The sequence below is a fragment of the Trypanosoma cruzi genome, genomic scaffold (assembly GCF_000209065.1).
Source record: "Trypanosoma cruzi strain CL Brener 1047053516307 genomic scaffold, whole genome shotgun sequence".
In the NCBI taxonomy this organism is placed as follows: domain Eukaryota; phylum Euglenozoa; class Kinetoplastea; order Trypanosomatida; family Trypanosomatidae; genus Trypanosoma; species Trypanosoma cruzi.
In genome coordinates, this window is record NW_001849387.1 from 5247 (window position 1) to 25640 (window position 20394).

Consider the following 20394-nt stretch of genomic DNA (forward strand, 5'->3'; position numbering starts at 1 on the left):
GAGGGAGAAAAACAACCCAATTGGCAAAAAAAAAAAAAAAAAAAAAAAAAAAAACGAAACAAAGCACGTGAGTCACGCCAAAATCATTGGTATCAAAGTAAATGCCACAACATTGTGCCGTATGCTCCCTCCACGGTTAAAAGAGATAAGTCAAAAAAAAAAAAATACCTTTTGCCCGCCCACAACTGTACATACTGCACACACTCCTCTAACGAGGTTAGTTCCGTTTTGCTTGATTTGCCACAAATTTAACACTGGAATGGCGTCACGGTCCCTGACTAATTGTTTGCATCGCTTTTGCAACGGTGACGCTGCCGTGCCGCCAAATTTGAATCAGGAGAAGTGTCAATGCATCTTCAAAAACGCAGAGATTGTCACTTTTTTTTTTTTTTTTTGCCTGACGCACACCTTGTATGTTCCGCTGGCTTTCTTCCAGTTCTTTACTTCTTGGAGTGAAGCATCCCCCCCTCCTTCCTCCTCTTGTTTCTCACGGCTGCCCTACAAGAACAGCAACCGCTCCTTCTTCAACCCACATCCAGCCGCTAACTACATCTCCCTTCGTTTTTTGTTTGTTTGTTGTTATGTCAGCTTTCCTTCCATCCCTTCGTTCGCTTTCTTTTGTTGTCTCCTTCAATTTAAACCGGAATTGCCGTCTGCATTGGACTCATTTGAGCTGTTGGAAGAAGTCATTTCCCTTGTCGTCCAAAACAATGAAGGCGGGAAAATTCTCCACTTCAATCTTCCACACCGCCTCCATTCCCAACTCCGCCATATCAAGCACCTCTACCTTGCGAATGGAGTCTTTTGCAAGCAGTGCGGCAGGGCCACCGATACTGCCAAGATAGAATCCTCCGTGTTTCTTACATGCCTGCGTTACTGCTCGACTGCGGTTTCCTTTTGCGAGCATAACAAAGGAACCGCCGTTTGCCTGAAAGAGATCCACAAATGGGTCCATGCGTCCCGCTGTCGTTGGACCAAAGGAACCAGAAGGCATGCCTTCAGGACATTTTGCCGGCCCTGCGTAGTACACGGGGTGGTTCTTAATGTATTCTGGTAACGGCTTTCCCGCCTCAAGCATTTCCCGCATCCGTGCATGGGCCATGTCTCGGGCAACAATGATGGTGCCACTCAAACTTAGTCGTGTCTTGACAGGATACTTTGAAAGTTCAGCGCGAATCTTCTCCATAGGCATACTTAGGTCAATATTCACGGGTGGTGTCTTAAGGAGCTGGTCTTCGGTGATCTCTGGGAGGTATTTTGCGGGATCTGTTTCGAGCTGCTCAAGCCAAATACCGTCCTTGTTTATTTTTGCAAGTGCCTGACGATCGGCGCTGCAGCTTACACCGATGCCTATCGGACAACTGGCGCCGTGACGGGGCAGGCGAATGACGCGGGCATCATGGGCAAAGTACTTCCCCCCAAACTGGGCCCCCATGCCCATGTTGTAGCAGATGTCCATAACGACATTCTCCATTTCAGTGTCGCGGTAGGCGTAGCCCTTGGACTCATCCGGTTTTGTGGGTAGATTGTCGTAGTATTTGCAAGATGCGTACTTCACTGTCTTGAGTGTCATTTCGGCGCTTGTGCCACCCACGACGACAGCCATATGGTATGGTGGGCAGGCCGCGGTACCAATAGCGCCAATTTTTTCCTCTAAAAACTTACGGAGGGACTTTGGGTTAAGAACCGACTTCGTCTCCTGGAAAAGATACGCCTTGTTCGCCGAGCCGCCTCCTTTTGCCACAAACATGAAGTTGTACTCTTGTCCCTTCGTCGCATACAAGTCAATCTGTGCCGGCAGATTGGAGCCCGTGTTTTTTTCATCAAACATGGTGAGAGGAACATTTTGACTGTAACGTAGATTTGTTGTGGTGTAAATCTTGTAGACGCCACGACTCAACGCCTCGCATTCATCGCCGTTTGTGAACACCTGTTCGCCCTTGTAGCCGGCAACAATCGCCGTGCCTGTGTCCTGGCACCCGGGAAGGACGCGAGCTGCCGCAATGTTGGCATTCTTTAGAAGCTGTAGCGCGACGAAACGATCGTTGTCGCTCGCCTCCGGGTCGTCGAAAATCTTCCGCAGACTCGCGAGGTGGGATGGGCGAAGAAGATGCTGCACATCGCCAAAAGCCTCCGAGGCGAGCCTCGTCAGTCCCTCCACATCGACCTGCAGGATCTCCGGCACGCCACAGCCCGGCCTCACAACAGAAACGTAGTCCTTCGTCAAGAGACGAAGCGGCGTGTCGTCGTGGGAGACGTGCGGAATAAGCGGGACGTACTTGAATGGCACCGGGGCCTTCTTGCCAAGGGCTGCCGCAGAACGGCGCAGCATTGGAAGCCTCGAGTGATGTGTGCGTCAAAGAAATCTAGACAACAATGCTCTCTGCAGGATTGCGCAGTGAAAAAAATAAAAAATAAATAAATAAATAAATTAAAAAAAGAGTGGGGGCAAAGGACACAATTATACATCCAGGCGCAGGTCTGTACCCTGAACTCTCCCACCACCACCACCACCAATACCACCAAGCATCAACAACTTTGGCTCCACGCGGCATCCAAAAAGAATGCCAACAGGGAAAGACTTCAGTCGCCCACGTTTCACTTTACACATTCATCGCACTCACTCATATTTCGCCAAACCTCCATACATCATCATCATTCAACATCAGCACCATCGTGACAAGAGAAGTCACAGCATTCTTCTACAAGCAAAACAAATGTGGAATAGTCATCCACCCTCCCCAAATAATAAAATGCACACAAACCTATTCATTTTGCCATCACGACAAACCCGATAAATCGCCGCACTGCAGATAAGAAAAGTCGGCTGCTACATTTGTATCGCGAACCAGCACAGTACACGTCCCATTTTTCTTACTCCTTAAAAGTGCTTGAATAAATGGCCTACATCGATCCGTCAGGGGATTACTCGACAAATCAAGAAAACTCAACTGCAAACTGCTGCCATCATCGCATGCACAAATTTGAAATACATCCGCATCTGACAATGAATTATTGGAAAGGTCAAGTTCACGTACTGATGGAGTTTGCCTTACCGCTTCTGCAATAACTCTTGCACCCTCACCGTTTAAATGACAACTCCCAAGCCCCAACACTTTCAATTTCTTGGCACATGGGATACCAATGGCCATGCGTGCAGCACCATCCGCCTCAATAAGGTTGTCCTGTACGTACAGTCTCTCCAAATTTGGACATTCGGTGAGAAAACTACTCAATACTTTACCAGCGGTGTGTAACAAACGACCAGAAGAAACATTTAGGACACGAAGACAATGCGAGGAGTGGAGTCCCGCTTTTAAAAGTGTCGTTAGAAAAGACTCGGTCACGCAACATCTTGACATGTAAATTTCCTCCAGCGAGGCGATGCAGCGTCTCAGAGCAATGGCGAGACCGCGGTGATGAACGGATTCGATGCGATTGCCGCTAACGTCAAGCACTTTGAGTGAAGAGGGGAAAAGAAGCCACTGCGAGTCCTCAAGCGGAATCGCAAATGCCGGAATGATGTCGCTGTCCGCGATTCTCACTTCGACCAACGCCTTCGCCTGAGCGATGCCCTCCGCCACCGCCTGCGCTGCGGTATCGTCCATATGGCAGCGCTGCAATTCCAGCCGCTGCAGGTGGGAGGTGTGTTTCACCATCAGGTTGTAAATGACAGCGCACTCATCGCTGTGAAGGCGCGTGTCACAAAACAACAACTGCTCCAGGACGTCGTTGGGACTTTGGTACAGAGAGCGCAAAAGAGTCATGACACCAAGGGGACTAATTTTTGTGGAAGCAACTTCCACCACACGCAGCCTGCCGGCCTTGGGGAATACCGTGGACGCAACATAGTCCGCCACATCGTCATCAAACTTGTCGCCCATCATGCAGAGTGTCTCCGCCTGTGTAATCTGCTTCTCGTTGAGGGTGCCGTTGAGTAGTGCCATGCCAGTCAAGGCCTTCTCGTTTTCTCGAGGCTCCTCTAGCAGAGACGCAGTTGACATGTCCTTCCCATACCCGCCCTCATTGACTATATTCCTTACGCACCGCTGCAATGCCACATTGCATGCCTCCATTTCGAGGGCGGGAGCAGCAAACCACTTTTCTTTTACTCTCAGGGCAGTGAGCACCCACGCAAGCAAAAATAAGCAAATATATATATATATAACAAAACAAAACAAAACAAAAAAAAAAACAAATGCCATACAGTGAGGCCCACTCATACTCCTAAAGAAATATTTACACATCTCAGAGATGTACACATTAAAACAAACAAACACACACTCACGCACACGTTATTTGTCTCGTCTCCTTCTCTCATGTAGATGTGCGCACATAGATGTATGAATACAAACCTTCTATGGAATAAAGTCTGTAACAAAACCAAAACAATTTAAATGATGATCATGGCACAAAAAAAAAAAAAAAAAAAAAAAAATAAAAAATAAATAAATAATAAAATAAATTAATAATAACCGGAATCACTTCTAAGAAAGACTCTGCACTTCCATTTGCATCACCCTCATTACGATTTCACAACACCCCCTCTATGTTACTACCACATTATATATATATATATAATGTGCATTTTCCCTCCCTATTTTCCCTATATCTTGAAAGCAGCAAGTTTGTTGTTTTCGGCATTATCACCAAAGGCCGCAGAGAAGTCACGGTACGTGACTTTCATGTGACGGAGCTGCTCCTCGCTGGGTTCGTCGTCGACAGATGGGGCAATGTTTTCCTTCGGGTTCCATAACATCTCCGCCAGGTCTCCTAGAGAGATGGAAATCCCCGTCAGTGACTGCAGTTGATCCCTGCAACTGCCAAGAGTCAATGTGTGCGTCGGGGGCAAATCCTCCAAATGCCAATGACGCGGCGTCCCCAACGGAGCCTCCGCCGCAACGCGACCCACAAGACCACGTGCAAGGCCGACATAGAACGCCGTTACGCCGCCCCGTCGGTGCTGCACATGATCACGCACTGCCTGGCAGAAGCGCTCCTGCTGACTGTAACTGACGACGCGTGACGGTGGCCGACTGTTGCCTCTCTTATTTTCAACACTTTCCGGACGTGAAATAATGTCCCGCACTGACGACGAGTTGCTTCGCGCCACGCAGCGTAAGCCACTGCGTGGTGGCGGCATGTTCTTCGGGTTCTTGTACGCGTCAGTGATACCTACAACCTGAATGTTCTGCTGCTTTCCTGCAGCATTTTCCACGTGATGAATACCCCGCGGCGTTTCCGGGTGCCTCGGCGGCGTGACGCGCCGCAAGCGCGCCCACAAGAACTCCCGCGTTTCGTGCGACTCGTCGTTGTGGTGCGAGCGGCGTGCCACATGCGGGGTGACCGTTGTTGCAGTCGTGGGGTCTTCCTCAGCAAATATGTTAAGCGTGCCGGCATGCAACCGGCGCGTGCGTTCAAAGGCAGCACGCCTCGAGGCGAATGAAGACTCGTCGTGCGGCAGTGGGTGTATCACTGGTTCCATCCACGCAATGCAAACGGCACACACACACACACACACACACGCTTTGTCTCCTTTTTCTTTCACCAGGGGCAAAGTGAAGGGGGAAAAAAAGGCATCAGGAAACAATAGCATCCAGCAGTAATAGTGCGGCCTCTGAGAAATGAACAGTGGCCACCGAAAACGTAGCAAAAAAAAACAAAAATTAATGTAGAAGACGCCGCAAACGAGCATCGTTTAGTCTTTGTCACTTTTCAATACGACCGTGTGAGACCAATAAAAGGGAAAAACACCCGCACGCAACCACGATGAGCGAGGCAAAAAGAAAATCATTTATATTAAACACGGCATACATAAACAACAGTGTCACCTTAGCACGGAAAAGAGCAAAAATTTCCCACCAGCGACTCTCAGCTCGAGACCCACGGCGAGCGGCATAGCGGACATACTGTCTGGCCACTGTTTGCCCACCATGAATATAGGCAGTAGGAATGAAGAGCGGCGTTTCGGCACACGGCACAACGCATATCGGGCAGGCGATTATCCACAGCCGACACCACCGCAAAACAGATGGGACACGGTTCCTGACCAGAGAAGTGAGCGTCCATGTTTCTACCAAAAAGTGTCACACACTCCCACACATTGGCAGAACCTCCAAAGAGCAGAACCGTCATTTTTAGCATCCATGAGCGCCACTTATCTGTTGAGACTCCGCAGCCTTTACCACTTTCAAAGGTAACCGCAGGTGGCTTCAATGGAAAGGCGGAGGGAATTTCAATCTTTACCATGACACTTGCTTCTTCCATGGTGTACTTCAGTGTGATGAGTTTCTTGGGTATGCTTACCGCTATGTTGTAATTTTCATTCACGTCGAATGTTGATTTCCCGGATGGACTCCGGCCAAGCACAGTGAGCAAACTCTCTTGTATGAGAAGGGGCGAGATGTGTCTCTCCACAACGGCGTAAAAGAGATCCTGCAGTTTCCGTTCAATCGTCTCCAACCAGCTCTTGACAACAGACAACATGCTGCTCTGCAGCAGTAAAGCAAAAACAGCAGCGGCGCCCTTTGCCAGTTCCTTCATCGGCTCCGCAGAGTTTGGACGCGTTAAGGCAACGGTTTCAAATCCAAGGTGTTCGCCACCCGCCTTGGGCGTGCTACAGAGATACGTGCCTTCAAGACGCCTGTTGCCAGGCACGGCTGGGGTAAGAAGCAGTGAGCAAATAAGATCGAGCAAATGGAACACTTCCTCGCGCCGCTCCTTCGTAAAGTCCTCTTTGGTCGTTCCACTCAGCGTGACACACCAGGCGAGCAAATGTGGAAACAGTGCTAGCTTCTGTTTGTTTGTCTTCATAATGATTTTCGTGTGGCGCGTAAACAGCTTCAGTTTTGCTGGTGATACGGTGCTAAACTCATGACGGAGGTTCCGCAGCAGGCGCTTTGAGGTGATTTGACGCATGATGGGCAGCAACACCACGCCAGAACGCATAAGTGTCAAAACGGACAAGAGCGACACCGCAGAAATGGCGCTTGCGACGGCATCCATCCCAATAGACTCTAACTTCGCAATAGGGGTGGCACAGAGCCACTGGTAAGCAAAGTTCATCACACTCGCTACTTTTGTCACGGTCACCTCGGAGGAACGCAAGACGGCAACATCTGATGTGACCAAATCAGCAAGACTTTTTGACGTAAATGCTATCAGTTTAGTCACGAGGGGCACGTCCTCCTCCTTTGTTTGGCGAAGCGACAGAACACACTCGGTTACGACGTCGAAGAGAATGAGGTTGATGGAGCTTCGCAGTACATCATCAAGGCGCCCGTGTAAAATCCCACCGCGGCGGGCTGACACGGCGGCCACGACAACACATCGGAGATCTTTCAAATTCATGGAAGGTTCGTTTGGTGCCTGAGACAGCAATCGGCCGTTGGGCGGCATGTGGCGCAGCCTACAGCAGCGGGCCAGAAAATAAGTCATTGTGTGCACAAGCTCATTGTATGCTGCCGTGTCGATGATACGGCTGGAAGAAAGTTCTACAAGGAACTCCAACCCGTCAAGCGGGCGAAGTCCCTGAGAATAGGTGATAACTTGTTGCACCGTACTAGCAACGACAACCGGAGCAATACTGAGGTGCCGATGTATAGTCATGGTCAACAGTGCGGTGGGTATTTGCAGCGTAGGTAGCATACACATCGCCTCTTGCACAGCAGACGTTTGTTTTTTGGCAATGGATGAAAGAATAGAGTCATCAATAACATCGGCGGCTTCATCAAGTGAGGCAAAAAAGGCGCGGTACGCTGAGATGGCCTTCTCATGTAGAGGCGCCGTACCCTCCTTTAGGAGAAGAGAGCTGACAATCCACTCCGTCGCAACGCTGGCTATGCATCGTGCACTATCCAAGATTTCATCACCAACGCACATCGCAGCGTCGCGAATAACCGCCGCAAGCGTGCAAAGAAGAAGATGGGGTTCCGTGTCCGCCGCCAAAATTGCCATAATTTCATCCCGCGATTGAAGTCGTAAGAGCGCACGTGGAAGTAACTTCCTCATGAGCAACTTTCGTATCGGTTCTGACAAGGCTTCCTGTACACGCGCTGCACGAATTAGCGGCAAAATCACGGCAACGGTATCGCACGTTTTTATGGGAACAGAGAGGGCGAGCAAGTGCACAAGCTGTGCCGTCCGCACACATCGCAACAGCGACAGATCCATAGCATCAAGCGAGCAGTATCGATCTAGCATGGCAAAAGGTATATCCGCAGTGGATACGCTGTTCTCCCGCAAGAGCACCTGATGCTCCGCCCACAGTTCCGTGCTGCAAGCAATCCCTTGCAGAAGATTACTGGACGCAAATGGCACCAATCGGGAGAGTTGTCCACAGGCTGCGAGGCCACACGACGGCACCCGCCCAACATCATCAAACAACTCAAGGGATGCCGTGTCCAGCTGCTCCACACTCACCTCATACGATTCCAGCAGCCCTTCCACTTTCTCCACCAGGGTGTTAAACTGCTTCACACCGAGAGAGTGCTTCTTCCTTGCCATCGCCCGCAACAGGGGATCCTTGTCATTCTGCAGAGCCACACGAAGTGCTTTGATGGACATGTACTGCTCGGCGTGTAGTCTCGGTGCAACAGTGGCCACAATGCGAAAAAGCGTCGGCAAATTTAAGTCGTTACCAGTGAAATCCAACAGTTCAGGCAAACGGCTGCCTTTTCTAAAAAGATCAGTCCACATCAAAAGTCGTTGCAGGACCTCTCCGGCCTTATTCACCACGTCCTCCTCCTCCTCTTCATCCTCCTCGTCAATCGTGTCGGCATCGGCACCATCACTCGAGGAATCGTCGTCTTCGTTGTTATCACTCCCTCTGCGTGTTGTCTCTGAGTCGGCCTGCGATCCCACCTTCGCCTTTCCTGCCGTCGCTCCCTCCTCATCGGAGACAAGTCGCAGAACGGCATCCAACGACTGCCGCACCGCCTCACGCAGTTGCTCCTTCTCAGTTTTTGACAGCGTCGTTCGCACCTCTCCAAGGGCATCAACGCAACGCTCCAGAGTACAGAAGTCTGCCTCCCTACATGACCACAAGATGAGGCCCAAAAGTCGCTCAGGGTCCCGCATGTCACTCAGAAGGATGGCGTCCTTTACCCACTTCATTTCACCAGAAGTGACAGCAACAAGCGCCTGTAGTTGCTCACGTATCTCAGAGTCGTTCCACATCAAGACAACCGAAAGTAGCTTCCTGAAAAAGTTCAAATTCGCTTCTCCCCCATCTTTTTCTTCTTCCGCTAATTCTCCTTCCTTCCGCATGCTGGCGTCCATTCGGATGGCGTCCACCAGGCCTTTAGCAACCTGCAACCGCACCGCCCTTGTCGGGATAAACGGTGCCTGGCGGTCAGTGCCACTACCGTTTGGGTTCGCACACGCATGCAACAAGACTGATAATGGCTCCCAGAGTCTGTTGTGCAGGTACTTTGTGATTAGCAGTTCCGCCATCTGCGAGGCCCCGGGAAGGGCAGCAACAACGCCCACAATCCCCGCCTGAAGCAGCTCAAACCTTCTCTGGAGTTCGTCGTTCGCGTCATTCGGAAGAACTTGACGGAATGCGTTAGGGTGACCACACAATACATTAAGACACTCACAAAAAAGACCCTCGTGGCGAGCAGCCCGTCGCATACTTGACGCAACAATCGACACGGTGGCATCTAAGCGGCGGGCTCCCTCGGGCGCTGTTCGCATCAACGCAGTCAGTGTGGTGAGGATGCGGTGAAACAGCTTGACGCCGTCGTGCTCATGCCCTTCGCCTCGCGCCGCAGCGCGAACGCACAGAAGCTCCCACACCTGCAAAAGAGCAGATAACACCAATCGCCACTCCTGCGAACTTGCGTCGCCAAGAGACTCTAGTTTTTGCACAAGCGCCTCACCAAACTCAGCAGCCACGTCCGCGCAGCGTGGGTCACGCGTGAGGGGCACCAGCAACGGAACGAGAGAGGGGTAAATGACTTCCATCGCCTCCGGGTCTCGACACTCTGTGCAGCTCCAAATAACATCCCGCAGAAAATCATCTTCAAAGTAGTCAATAGCAGTTCCAGATGCCTCGCTACACCACAAAAGCAAAAGCTCCCAGGCTCGCCGAATTACCACAACCGCATCATCAAATATGGCGTTGTGAAGAGCAATAGAAACGCAGCGGTAAAGTTTTGGTGTCATGAGTTTTGCCTCTAAGATATCACGCAACAATAAGAGCGACGCTGAACGCACAACGGGTGTCCTCATCGCAAGATTGGTCTTCACATTGCCTTCTCGCACAGGCAAAATGGGTTGTAGTGACTGTGCTTCCACAAACGAAATGATTTTCTCGCGCGCTAGCACGGGTTGCCGCATCATGTATCCCATAGTACATACAGACGAATACAGTGTGTTGGATCGTCGGTCCAAATTATCGTCTTGGAGCGGCTTCCCTCTACTCTGTTCAATCACAGTTTGAAACGTTTCAATGAGGCCCTCCACAATGTTATCGGCAATCCCATGTAACATCTCAGGAGTGACGACTGCGTTGAATGCCTCACGGGATTCCTTCCGCACGGAGGTCTCCATATCATTCATACGCAATAACCAAACAACGGCAAGCGATGGCAACCCTCGAACCAGTTCTTTTCGCAGGGTCTTCCCCCGTTGAGCTATATTAAGCAAAAGACCAAAAACGCCAGCACGAACAGATGCATTCGCATGCTCAGCGTGGCGTATGACAGATTCAATGATGTTTGGAATGTATGAAATAATTTCTTCCTCCATTACAAGAGTCAATAAACGATTCAATTCTGAAAGAGCTTTGAGCAAAGTTATTTCGTTGGTTTTATGCAGGAGCTTCAGATTCACTTCTACCATAGACGCATCTTCTGCCGCACCCTGGGCGGGTATTGACATACCACCCAAAAAACTCTGAAGACTATCCGGTGTACCACGAGCCGTCACAAACGACTGCGCGGCACGTCCCTTGGCTGGTCGTGGTGGCATTTATGCTCGCTATTTGTTAATAATATATATATATATATATGTATGTGTATATATATAGTTTCCTTGTCTCCTCCCCTCTCCCTCTCTCGGCTTTTAAATATCTTCCTCCCTTAAAATCTTTTTTTTTTTTTTTCTCTTCAACTGGTGACCACGACTTCTTCTCTCACCTCGAAGTTCTGTCGATGGGGCAAAAAAGAAGGATAACTTCGATACAATCAAAAACACACACACACGGAGAAAAGGAGAAATGGAGACGTACGCACATTAACTGTGTCCCTCTCTCTCCCTCTGTGTGTGTGTGTGTGTGTGTGTAGGTGCAGGGAAAGGGAGGGAGGGAGGGAGGGTACGTGTCTCTTCCTCCTGCCGTGGCGCCATGCACAGTGGAGCCAACAACAACAACAACAACAACAAAGACGGTCTCAACACAATCATTAAATAAAAGTAATCAAAGAATAATGGTGTTCAATCAATCAATAAATAAACACAGAAATAAGTGACGCAGCAGTAAAAAGAAAAAAAAGAAAAAGAGAAAACAAATGAACGCAAAAACGCATCATTTGCTGTAGTAAATGGAAGAAGGAAAACACACGGAGATAAGGAGTAAATACATCTCACACGCTCCTTCTGTCATTTTGCCCTTCTGTGCACGCATAACTGTGAAGTGGTCAACGAGATAGGCACGAATAATAATAATAATAAAGAGGTGGGTGATAAAGATAGTCTTGGTATGTGCATTGTGTAGGTGTGCGAAAAAAAAAAAAAAAAAGAGAGGAAAGAGAGAGAGTGAGAGGAAAGGCTCACCGCCTCCCCCGCCACCACATACATTTGAGCCCATCATCTAAAAATTCAAACCAGGGCATTAGACGAATGATTCTCGTGCGTTTTTCCACGACTTTAAGTGGATAGACCGGGTGGACCTGCACGCGTCGCCATGACATTGCCACCAACGTCCCGTTTCCCTCCTCCTCCCTCTCTCTTTCTCTCTGTTGTTAAGTTCCTACTGAGTACACACCCACATGTTTATATGTTTATATGTTAAAATGTGTTTACATCATCACACACGTGCTTCTCTCTAACCCTTACTTTCTACGGGGTTCTCATCTCCCCCTCCCCTCCACCTTGGGATTTCTAAAACAATTTATTTCAATTCTTCTGTTTCATTTTCTTTCAAAAGAATTATATCCACAGTGAGCCGGAAACTGTGTGTGCGTGTGCAGAGGCCTGGGAGGGGCTGTGAGGTAGAGCGAAACACATCCACTCTTGCGGCATTTTTTTTTTTCTCTTCTTTTTTTCTTACCTCCATGCCCTCTCAGTCATTTTCTATCAATCTATGATTCCCCTCCCCCACTCCCTCATGTGCACACTCACAGGCAACTCCTCTATGAATATGCCAACAAAAACGGTCTTCCTCCTCTTCGCTCTCAAAATCTATGCGTACACCCATGCACATGTATACGTCTGTGTACGACGCCGTGCATGAAAGTATCTCACTCCACTGTCCATCACCGTACCTTTTCTCTCCCTTTCTATGCAAGAAAGGCTTGCGGGTAATTTCCACAGACAAATACATACAAGTACGTACTATATTGTCCAGTGGCGCATAATGGATTTGTCTAAAGGTTCCCGATGGACACGCGTAAAACGACCATGTGGAGGGATCTTAAGCGGTGCAATATCGCGCAGTGGCAGAGTTTTCCACGCCTCAGGCAGTGTCAACACTAAAGGACTGCACAATTGGCCATCTGTCGCTAGCCTATACAACGCGTCCTTCACCGGTATGTCCTCCTGACACCCTTTAAGAAGTCGTTCAATGATGTAGTACACATTGACTAGTGTCGCGTCCTCCTCGCTACGGGATCCATAAAAGTCATCCGCAAGAAGACTGTTTCGTGGATTGAGCTTGCAGCAGTTTGCTGCATTATCAACGATAAGTAGACGGTCCATGTCTCGTCCCAACAGACGTAGATCTTTGGTATGAAGCGGCTCCGTGAACCACATATCATTACGGTATATCACTTCATCAAAAACGGTTCCCCTTTCATTCAATTGCTCCACCACCGGCAACGCCGTTTCCTTCTTTGACGCTGTCCACAAGACGACCTCCAACCCTTTCATGTGGCGAAGGGCATTGAGGAAATGCAGGCAGTACGGGCGTAGAATGGCAGCCGACAGGGCTCCATTACGGTTACTAACGAGCGTCTCGTCAAGATCTAGAACAACCGTCAGCGTCGGACATGTCTCGTGCGCCTCAAATTGTGGAAGCAAAAAACTTTGAAAAAGCGGTTTTGCCAAAGTGCCAAACCGTTCACGGAGATCAAGTGCACAATGAAGTTCTGCGGAGAGGGCTGCAGCATGCAGACGGCGGCGGCGAGTGCTGGGAGAAGAGGGACTGCGGAACGAGGCTGAGCGGGACAAAGTCATCGTGTTGGGGCCACGCGTCGACGACTCCGTCAACCCGCTACTGTTTCCAGTGGACGGGGTATATTGACTGGACGCGGTCGCCGCTCGGTCTTTGGGGGATGAGACTGCTTTTGCATCTAATAGCGCTCCCGATGAGCGGAGTTGACTGTACCAATATGACTTGATCATGCTCGTGTTTTGGCGGCGGTGGAGTGTGTCCATGAGCCGTCCCTCTATTGGGGAATAGTCAGACATGTTTGCCAACCCGCCAACTACTCCTTGTGCGTCAGTGGGGAAGAAACGTTATGCCTTATTGCCGCGGCTGCGTTCCTTCCTTCTGGAGGGGCAACAGGCCTCTTCTGCGTGGAGTCCGGCCGGGTGCCCTTCGCTCTTTCTCGGTACAAACAACGCGGGGTTCGTGAGGAAGTGCGGGTGAGACGGTGTGCCGTGGAATTTGCTCCCGCCTTGTCTTTTGTTCGTTTGCTCCTTCGCCTCCGTTTTTGTCGACCCGCTCGGCTTCCCCGCGCACCTCGTGCTCCCCCGCCTCCGTCTCGCTGCCGCCGGCGTCACCCGAGTCAATGCGCACTGTACCGTCGAGGGCGATAGGAGAGAAAAACCCCAAGACACACACACAAACACACAAAAAAGGAGACACAAACAAAAAAAAAAAGAAAAAAAAAGACAGAATTACTTGTAACGCATCCGACACAACAAAATGCACACACACAAAAAGAGACACACACACACACACACAAACACGCAAAAGACAAAACAAAAAAGTCAACTGAATGTAAGAGACACGCCATCGTCGTTAACGTATAACGAAGAAAGTGGAGTGGCCCTTCAGCGCATAAGTACACAGACAAACCAGTGGTACGAAGCCAACGCGTATCAAAGGCAGCTGATGGACAGGCATGCAGATAGACATATGTATATCTTATGTATATATACATCCATGGCTGTGAAGACACCGGGCGGTGGTGAGAGGTGACAACTTGCAAACTAATCCCCGCCTCCTCGTTCAAACTTTCCTTCCCGTCTGTTGCTTCTATTCGTCTTGAGACAACCCCACCCACCAGCGCATCACATCCCAATCAACCAAAATCTTACATAAAACCAAAAATGAGACATTCATGGCTATTCATCTCTCTTTCATTTTGTCAGATTCTCCGTGTTTTTTTTTTCTCCCTCTTTTTTTCTTTCCTTCTCCTTGCTGCGTCTCTTTCCTCTCCAGAGCCCGCTGCTGCTCACTCTGGGTGCACTCACAACTGCCCCAGAAGCACTCTATCCCTGAGGGTAATATCTATCAGCCGGTCGAGCTTCTCCACCTCAAGCTTGCGTAGACTCTTCGGATCGTCAGGCTCACCCTTCTTTGGTTTGCACAGGATGCGCAGGTTCGGCGAGAGCTTCAGGATGAGCACCGATCCACGCGAGTCACCCACCAAGACGACTGGCTCATCCTTGTGAAATGCAACGTGGGTGAGTTTGGCATTCTTCACCACCGTCTGGGAGCAGAGAGGCTCACGCTTGTTTTTGTTCAGGTCAAACACAAACACCTTGCCGTTCGAGGTGACTGCCGCAAAGACGGTGGAACTGTACGGAGCCCATGCGATGTCGCCAACGGAGTCAGCCGCGTCAAAAGTCAAGAGGGGTTTTGTGGAATTCTTGAGCCACAGTTTCACCGTCCAGTCAGCAGAGCAAGTAATAAAGATGTCTGGATGGAATGGATTCCAGCGACATGTGTACACAGGCATGGTGTGCCCCTCGTAACGTACCAAGCACTGTCCATTGTACCCTTTGCTACACAGCATCACAGAGCCCTCCTGCGTGCCCGCAATGAAAAGTCCATCATACGCCACAGAGAAGTCAAAGCATGTCCCACCTAATCGACTAAGTAAGATCGCCTCCGGGTCCGAGGCGCATGCACCTGTTGTCAGTGTCATAACATCTTTGAAAACCAACTCCTTCTTGTGTAATGACCAGCTGGTAATACGGCCATCCGTACTGATAGAGTAGAACTGAAGATTCATGGTGCCAGTGCACCAGTGAATCTCCCAAACGGGGTCCATGTGTTTACCAGAACGTACATCAGATTGACAAATGGGTTTCACGCTCTCCTTACCGTCCTTGCTGAGTATGCGGAGGTCAAATACACAGACCGATCCATCATGTAGACCACAGGCAAGTAAAGCCGTTTCTTCAGGGTGAAATGCAAGACACATAACACCGCTCTCCAGATTAAATGAAAATTCCGGGTGGGCGGGAATTTGGACGCCCGAGAGCGTTGGTACGGTGTTTTTAAGAGTAAAACAGTGAATGGAGCCTTTGCCTTGTCGCTGAAAGTCGTAGCTACCAAAGCCTACCGCAAACAGGTCTTTGTAGCGATTGTTTAAAGAAATGCTAGTTACTGCGCGATGCTTCACTTTTGTCGTGAAGAATTGCCACAGTGGCAGCAAATTGCCGTCCTCCTTGTAGAGATCACTCTCATCTTCCCAATACTTGAAGTCTTCAATGATGTCGTGACAATCATTTTGATTGACCATTCGCTCAATGATTTTAAGCGCCTCCCTGTATTCGGAGGAGCTTAAAATCTCTTCTGACGTTTTGCTTCCGCCGGTGTCCTCGGGTAAAGTAATTTTCTCTTCATCCTTTCCAGTGCGATGCGCGGTGGCCTTTTTATTTGCCGCTGCGGCCTTTTCGTTCTGAATGCGATCTTCTTCATAGGCATCATAAATTTCCCACGCGGTGGCCATGGCACTAAAATTCGTCGACGGCGGCGGGTCTGTCATGACACACTGTTCCTTCAAGCAGTTGTTCATCGTCTGGTTGCCACGGTCCCTGTAGTTAAACTGATTCTTCAGGATGCTTGTGGAAACGCCCTCGTCGACCAAATCCGGGTTCAGCTCGGCACGTGCGGCGAGTTCTGTGTCGTGCTCGCGGCGTTGACGGTCCTCCGCCTGCTGCACCGCTTCCGGGTCATCCTTTCGTACGGTACTGCCATCCTGCGAAAAGTGTCTCGCCGTCTGCCCCACGCTTGGAAAGAAGCGGTAGGCGCGTGCATCCTTCTTGTAGTCGAAGTACACCGGAGTTGACATGACGCTGGGGTCCGTGCCCTTCAGGATGCGCTCCACCACCGCGTCGCGGTCCTCGCCCGGTTGCTGTCCGCCGGTGGCGTCAGGTGGCCCTGCGGAGGTCTGACTGTTGTTCGGGTGGGACTCGTTGGGGTTGTGGCTGGCGCGCCGCGCATTGGTTTGATTGCCGTCCATTCTGCTGCTGTCGGGTGGGCGTCGAGCGCAGTTGACGGGTAACGTCAATATTTTTCCTCTTCCTTCTGATCTTCTGTTTTTTCTTCTCTCTCTCTCTCTCCCTCTCTCTGCGTGTGTGTGTGTGTTTCAGCGGCGAGGATCGCACGCAAAAAACCTCCTTAAAAAAAAGATGTTTTTTTCCTCCAGTCACCGCGGCAAAAGAGAAATGAGGGAGCGAAGAACGGGTGCTGGCAAACAGACACCAGCGCCGAGCCCCACAAACTGCGAGAGCGACGGAACGAAGTGCACACGTGAGTGGGCACGCAACGAGGAAAAAGTATTAAAAGAGAGAGAGACATGCACACACGTAACAACCGTGAGCCCGGATAATACAAGTCCGCCGCCGCCAACACCACAGCGGGCCGCACACGCCCCACTTCTCTGCACTCGCGGCACCAAAAAGAAATACAAAAAAAAGGATGTACGTTTGACTCCCGAAAGGCACTGAGAGAGAAATAAACGCTCTTCAAAGCAGACTTCATCTTCAATGCAAGGATTTTTCCCAGTTCATCCCTCCCTCCTCGCCGATTTATTGCTATGGCTATTATTACTGTTGTACTCAGGGTAGACCCATGTATAAAAAAACTAATGATACATGAAAAAAAAAAGAAAGAAAAAAAAAACAACAACAGGTAGTATGCTCTCATATTTGCATCTCATCTTTCTGCCGCGTTCATCACTCACTCATGTTCCCGCGTCTGTCTTCTACCCAAAACTCACGACCGACGACCCCACGTAGGATGGCACTACCGGCTTCTTCATGGGGCGTTCTTTGATACTGCAGAAACTCTCGGGAAGTGAGCCGGAGCTCCATAGCGCAGGCCCCGCACGCCTCTGCAAAGGCTCAAATTTCTCCTCCGCAACACGACGTCCAGCAGAGCGGCGCCACGAGATCGGGCGCACCTCTTGATTTAGGATGATGCACGCACCAGCTCTGTTCATGTCTTCCAGGTAGTTACAGCAAGAGAAAAGCGTTAGGATGCGGCCAGAGAAGCCCATCTCCAAACCAGACATCTTCTGTTGGTGCGCACGGATCAGCAGCGTGAACCCCCACCGCTGCATAAAGGACTCAAGTGCGAATGCCGTAAACTCGCGTATGATGTTCCGATCATCACCTCGTCCCATATTACTGCGGAACCCGTGTGCATCAAATGTTTCATGGCGAAAAGCATGCTCGTCTGATGCCTGACCAAAAATGCCTTCTCCACTTCGTAGCAACGGAGTGTCACAAGTGACAGAAGAAGAGACGGGATCGTTCCAGAGCAGCTCGCGCACCAGACGGCGAAACTGCGCAGTCCGACCCTCTTCATTATCGACCGGCATCAGACAGCGAAAACGAAGTTCACTCAACTCACTCGGGGTGCCGTCCATAAGAAGCTTTAGAAGATCCTCGTGTGGAACGCCATCGTTGCCTGCTGTGAATTCCCTCGGGGAAGACGGGCATTTATCCCTTTCCTCCCCTTCCTTCTCACGCCTCTGCTGCCCTTCTTGGGGCGGCTGCTCCTCTCGCCCGCGAGGCGCAGGCTCGTCCAAGTTAAAACGCAGCAGCGGAATACCCCCATGACACGCAAAAATGGTGTCGTCCACAATCGCCATTAGCGGAAGCGTCGCAAAGACATCATTCACGCGTCTCCAAAACATCTCGCCATCTTTATTGCCAAAGAAATCCCAGCACTTTTTGCGGAAGGACAAATCACCATAAGTTTCAACGTCACCATTTATCTCCTCATCTTCATGATTGCCACGAAGAATGATGACATTCTCCGGGCAAAGAGTCTGCCAGGAGAGGAGGTACAAGACAACCTCCACGTCGTGTAAGCCACGATCCACGTAGTCGCCAAGAAACAGCACCGGTGTTGTCATGAGAGACCAGTGACGGAAGGGTACCACGCTATCAGCAATGAACTTTAGATCAGCAAAACTACCATGAATGTCACCACAGCAGAAAATGGGTGACCGACGCCGTATCGTTAACGGTGAAAATGACATTGTCATGATCGCATGCTCCGCCAGAAGAAAAAATTGTTCCAAAAGCATTTTTCTACTGCTTTCGGTGAATTTCAAAAAAATACCCTCTTCCGGTTCGTAGGCATCCTCAATGCATTCCAATACATTTGCCGCCGCTGAACGCACCGGCGTCTCAAAGCGCATGTAACGAACTCCTTTTAACACCTCGTACCCGTGGCATGTCATGTAGGGATCATCCAAAACATGATGGCTGAGCTTCGTTTTTGTGCTTTTTGGATCCGACGACTGGCCGATTTCTGAGGCGCTCAGACTACTCTGATCCATAATAGTGTGAAGAGCGGCACGCTCCCCCAACAACTCCACAACGTAGGGCACAATGGCATGTGGTGATGGTGGCAGGTAAGTATCCGCCTTGCCCATGTACGGCGGCATATTGTGAGTGAAACCCGAGCTCCCAGGATCCGTGAGACCTTGACAGGAACTTTTCTCTGTTTCCTCTAAAGGCTGTGATTCGTATGATGCCATCAACAACTCCGCTTTGTTTTCTTTGGCAGACCCCACAATTTGCACCACACGTGGCGATCGCGGAGAATTTATTTCTTCAACCTCACCACCAGTTGGTGCCAGAGGTAGCAGCAGTAATGGCTTGTTTCGAAGGCTTTTCTCCAAGGCTTCGGGAGTCGATACATTTGAGGTGCTCTCCGGCGTTGGCACCGCAACCGAATACGTGCTGATTGTAAAGAAACGAAACGTCGTTTGCTTGCAACATTTGATGAATGAGACAAAAGAGCCGGGGGGAAGCCGCAAGGGTCGGCTATGCATCCCCACTTTAATATTGTTCACGTACACAGCAATGCTAGCGGCGGGGATGCTGAGCAGCAGCTCCTCCTCCGCGGTGCAAGAAATACGAGCCAGGATAGGATGGCGGGAAGCGACGATGTGAGCCCCGGCGGCACGCGATTGGGGCGGCTGCACGACGATGTCGCATGACACGTCAAGTCCTATGCGCAGCTCGCGGCCGCTCTCAACAACAACGCATCGGTTGTCCCACATGTGCTGCCCCAACGATTTCAGGCATAACGTCCAAAAAAAAAGGAGAAAAAAAAAAAAAAGAAGAGCGCATCACGCAAGGCACACACCCACCAGTCCAACAGGAAACCCCCGCACTGGCAACTGGCGGCCTGCTGCTGAGAGTCAACACCCACGACACATGACACGCCTGCGCCATTCACACTCCCATGGTCGATGCACCACCACCAAAGTGCAGACACGCACACAAAAAACACACAGAGAGAAAGAGAGAGCAGACGGAGTTTTATTATCAAAGACATAATCCGTCTGCCACACATCCACGACAAGAAGGTCGAGATTCACGATGTAAAAAAACATCCAAAACAACAACAACGACAAAAGGAGTCGGAGTATCGCGGCTTCCAAATAAGAAAAAATGGCACGGCAAATACTGGCATCGGTAATTCTACAACAAAAAACTGTTTACTTTCAAACCCTGCAAACCATAAAAAGCCGGACAAAAGATGTGGAGTTCACCCCATTGTTGAAGAGCCGCTTTTGTGTAGGGATAAAAGAAACGGGGCATACAACGGAAGGATCTTAAGCGGCATCTCCTCAGAGCATGGGAATTCGATGGCTACCAAACTTCCTTCGTGAGGGGTCAAGAAGGAAAAGAAGAAGAAGAAAAAGACAGTTTTTAAGGCATCGTGTAAGAAGAGGGGAAAGAAGCAACAGC

At 50.1% G+C, this 20394-nt stretch overlaps 7 protein-coding genes across 7 annotated transcripts, besides 21 other annotated features; all 7 read right to left on the reverse strand.

Annotated features, from left to right (window-relative positions):
- Positions 1 to 5789: a sequence feature (heterozygous, Esmeraldo-like haplotype).
- Positions 26 to 54: a microsatellite.
- Positions 665 to 2332, reverse strand: Tc00.1047053507669.10 (fumarate hydratase, putative; the record flags this gene model as incomplete). The annotated part of the gene is made up of 1 exon (XM_812007.1): positions 665 to 2332. The coding sequence occupies one exon, from the start codon at positions 2330 to 2332 to the stop codon at positions 665 to 667; it is 1668 nt and encodes a 555-aa protein (XP_817100.1).
- Positions 2402 to 2432: a microsatellite.
- Positions 2499 to 2525: a microsatellite.
- Tc00.1047053507669.14 (hypothetical protein, conserved) lies at positions 2781 to 4076 on the reverse strand (the record flags this gene model as incomplete). Its single annotated transcript, XM_812030.1, has 1 exon — positions 2781 to 4076. One exon carries the CDS (start codon positions 4074 to 4076, stop codon positions 2781 to 2783), a length of 1296 nt encoding a protein of 431 aa, XP_817123.1.
- Positions 4167 to 4193: a microsatellite.
- Positions 4414 to 4465: a microsatellite.
- Tc00.1047053507669.20 (hypothetical protein, conserved) lies at positions 4607 to 5485 on the reverse strand (the record flags this gene model as incomplete). The annotated part of the gene is made up of 1 exon (XM_812008.1): positions 4607 to 5485. One exon carries the CDS (start codon positions 5483 to 5485, stop codon positions 4607 to 4609), a length of 879 nt encoding a protein of 292 aa, XP_817101.1.
- Positions 5503 to 5525: a microsatellite.
- Positions 5790 to 6127: a sequence feature (haploid, non-Esmeraldo-like haplotype).
- Tc00.1047053507669.50 (hypothetical protein, conserved) lies at positions 5872 to 10974 on the reverse strand (the record flags this gene model as incomplete). The annotated part of the gene is made up of 1 exon (XM_812009.1): positions 5872 to 10974. One exon carries the CDS (start codon positions 10972 to 10974, stop codon positions 5872 to 5874), a length of 5103 nt encoding a protein of 1700 aa, XP_817102.1.
- Positions 6128 to 8822: a sequence feature (haploid, Esmeraldo-like haplotype).
- Positions 8738 to 8763: a microsatellite.
- Positions 8823 to 20394: part of a sequence feature (heterozygous, Esmeraldo-like haplotype) that runs on past the window's edge.
- Positions 10997 to 11031: a microsatellite.
- Positions 11264 to 11286: a microsatellite.
- Positions 11299 to 11318: a microsatellite.
- Positions 11362 to 11385: a microsatellite.
- On the reverse strand, positions 12556 to 13629 carry Tc00.1047053507669.60 (hypothetical protein, conserved; the record flags this gene model as incomplete). The annotated part of the gene is made up of 1 exon (XM_812010.1): positions 12556 to 13629. One exon carries the CDS (start codon positions 13627 to 13629, stop codon positions 12556 to 12558), a length of 1074 nt encoding a protein of 357 aa, XP_817103.1.
- Positions 13995 to 14061: a sequence feature (A-rich).
- Positions 14093 to 14136: a microsatellite.
- Tc00.1047053507669.70 (dynein intermediate chain, putative) lies at positions 14637 to 16640 on the reverse strand (the record flags this gene model as incomplete). Its single annotated transcript, XM_812011.1, has 1 exon — positions 14637 to 16640. One exon carries the CDS (start codon positions 16638 to 16640, stop codon positions 14637 to 14639), a length of 2004 nt encoding a protein of 667 aa, XP_817104.1.
- Positions 16725 to 16749: a microsatellite.
- Positions 17278 to 17302: a microsatellite.
- Tc00.1047053507669.80 (protein phosphotase, putative) lies at positions 17385 to 19700 on the reverse strand (the record flags this gene model as incomplete). Its single annotated transcript, XM_812012.1, has 1 exon — positions 17385 to 19700. The coding sequence occupies one exon, from the start codon at positions 19698 to 19700 to the stop codon at positions 17385 to 17387; it is 2316 nt and encodes a 771-aa protein (XP_817105.1).
- Positions 19733 to 19762: a microsatellite.
- Positions 20322 to 20349: a microsatellite.